The 2,651-nt window shown below is 36.3% G+C and overlaps 1 protein-coding gene across 1 annotated transcript in view; it reads right to left on the bottom strand.

Moving 5' to 3' along the window:
* PCGF3 (polycomb group ring finger 3) overlaps nt 1–1,213 on the bottom strand; it is a gene marked incomplete at its 3' end in the record, with an annotated part of 4,209 nt that extends 2,996 nt beyond the window's left edge. The window contains exon 1 of the mRNA XM_010142009.1: nt 1,101–1,213. Within this exon, the coding sequence (XP_010140311.1) occupies nt 1,101–1,213 (113 nt within the window). The remainder of the gene's footprint in view (nt 1–1,100) is intronic.
* Between the last annotated feature and the right edge of the window lie 1,438 nt (nt 1,214–2,651).

Genomic DNA, 2,651 nt, shown 5'->3' with positions numbered 1-2,651 from the left:
CCTGCAGCTTTACAGAAGACAAACACATTGCTTAAGTGTCATTTATTCATTCTTGCCTGTTGGCACCTACTAGTCCCTTCAAAGCATACACTCATATAGGTTATTATCAGTGTATCATAAAAAGCACTATTAGTGTACATTATTATTCTTCAAATGCAGAGATGGCATAACTCATTTCAGGCTCTTGAATCAGGATCAGCCTGAGCAATGTGTGCATAGAACATCAACAGTTTTCTGTAAAAATGAAGAGAAATTAGACTAATTTTCTATAAGCATTGCTTCAGAAGTTATAATAGAACAGAGAAAGGCACACTGAAAACTGCCACAAATGAAAGCAAACTCTTTATAAAGGTACTTGACATGCAACAGCTAGTGCAAATGCACTGGATTTTCACAGTGGATTTTCATCAGCAAAAGTTACTACAGTTCAGCAAAAAGGAAAGCACTGAAGGAAAAGAAAGTGAATGTCTTTTCTGAAAAAAAAAAATCAAAAAACCAAACACACATACAAATATACTCATAAAAAGGAAACTGATGAACAATACCACATTCACATTAGGTTAGAAAGTGGGAGTGTCTGTGTAGGGGTCAAAATAGAACAAAGGACAAGATTGTTCTATTCAAGAAATTAAAGCCACCCATCTAATAATTTTACTGTGATATTCTTACCTGTACCTATGAGATTAACTGAACAATAAAGCTGATAATTTTCTTTCGTAACTCTGACAAACACTGAAAGGCACTGTTCAACTGAGACTCATTATTTTGAGGATTTTGTAAAAGCAAAAATTCTACATTTAATTTATGTAACTTTTAAGGCTCACGCATACAAAATGAGGAATGACTAAATACCATGAAACCTCACACAGAAATTCAACAGTAAAATGCATACTTTGCTTGCTTTTAAGTCTGGATACAGCTAACAAAAGTCGAGGAGTTGCAAATTCACAGCAAAGTTTTATCTCATGTCTCACCTTCAAACTTCCTTTTAAATAACAAGCTGATAAGCAATTAAGAACATTTAGGAAAAAGCTGTGCTGTATTAAAGATGTGGAAACAATCCAGAGTAAGGCTGGTTGCACATTTGATTTCATACTTACCCAATATACTGTAATGGGTGGCTCTGATGTATAACAATTCTACAGGTCGGACAGGTGTTGTTTTCCTCCAAATATTTCACTAGGCAGCTTCTACAGACTGATAACAAGGACATTCGTTAAAAAAAAAATAAGAAAAGCATAATGAAGAAAAGCTTGTTTTTATATAGTACAGAAATAGTTACTGAAATTTACAGAAAGTCCATTTTTTACATCTAATCATGTCTAATCATGCAGAATACAATTTTGAATCTCTTTCATTATTGTTCTTGACACAAGGTAGCGATGCACTAGAATTAAGGCACCTAGCCAGAGTCTTCCTAATAAAGCATACAACACAATTCTACTCCAGAATTTACTAGAATAGCAATTTCTAGCAGCTCAACATCAGACTGCTTGCCCCTTTCAGCTTGCACAGATGATATTACAGGAACTGTATGCCACTATGATTCTAGGTCTATTTGCTTTAAACATGGCAAAGTGTACAGTGGCAACGAAACCAACACACAAAAATAACTATTCCAAAGCCGGATATTTTTTAGAAGAAAAGAAAATTTTCATAAAGTTTTCCAGATATCCAGGTGGTATTTTAATTCTAACATTCACACGGTACACTACAGTTAAACTTCCAGCAGAAAAAAAAAAAAAAAATTTACATGGGCACAGACCGTCAGTATTTGTAAAATGTCTGGTAGAAGTTGGTATGCTTTTGGAAGTGCCTCCATATGCACACACACAATCATTCACACTTCATTCAAAACAATACTATCTACACTCCCCCACCCACTCGTGAAACAGAACTTGTAACATACACTAGTACACAATATCCTGATTCACTTGAAGTTACAACTCAAAAATGGAAAAAAAACCCCAAACAACTGGAAAGGGGAAGTAGCTTTTACTTAATCAGCAAGAGTTCATGTCATCTTGGTATTAAGGCATTCATTCTGACCACAAAAACCAAAAGAATTTATGTAACTATACTGCTACCTACCACTCAGTCAAGATGATAGTACAATTTTAATACCAACACCTGTTAATTCCAAAAAACTTATGCAGCAGCAAACAAAGCATAGTAACTTTGCATTCTGCACTGTATTTGCACACCTAGGATGACAGGATGTACTGTTGCTTCTAGAGGTTTGACCAAGCCTCAGAACTTTGCACACTAAGCACAGATCTCGTACAGCAGTCTGTTCCAGTGGAGTGCCAGAGTAGTAGATCCTTTTTCAAAAGGGAAGCCAAATCCAAGTCTTACCAAGTCAATTAAAGAACCTGACAGTGGAAACAGGCAACAGGTATCCTGGGAAGAGTATCGGGACACTGCCTGGTTGTGTTGGGATGAGGTCAGAAAGGCCAAGGCACAGCTAGATACGAACTTGGCAAAGAATAATTAAGAAGGGATTTTATAAATATGTCAACCGGAAAAGAAATTCAAAGAAAGTGTACCTGTTTGATGGACACGACTGACAAACTGGTAACAACAAACAAGAAGCCACCTGAGGCACCCAGCTACTTTTTGTCCTGACCGTATTGGCAATTGGTCTTCCCACA

This window comes from Buceros rhinoceros, unplaced genomic scaffold, assembly GCF_000710305.1.
Source record: "Buceros rhinoceros silvestris isolate BGI_N320 unplaced genomic scaffold, ASM71030v1 scaffold18460, whole genome shotgun sequence".
Classification (NCBI taxonomy): domain Eukaryota; kingdom Metazoa; phylum Chordata; class Aves; order Bucerotiformes; family Bucerotidae; genus Buceros; species Buceros rhinoceros.
This window is presented reverse-complemented; position numbering and strand designations above follow the sequence as displayed.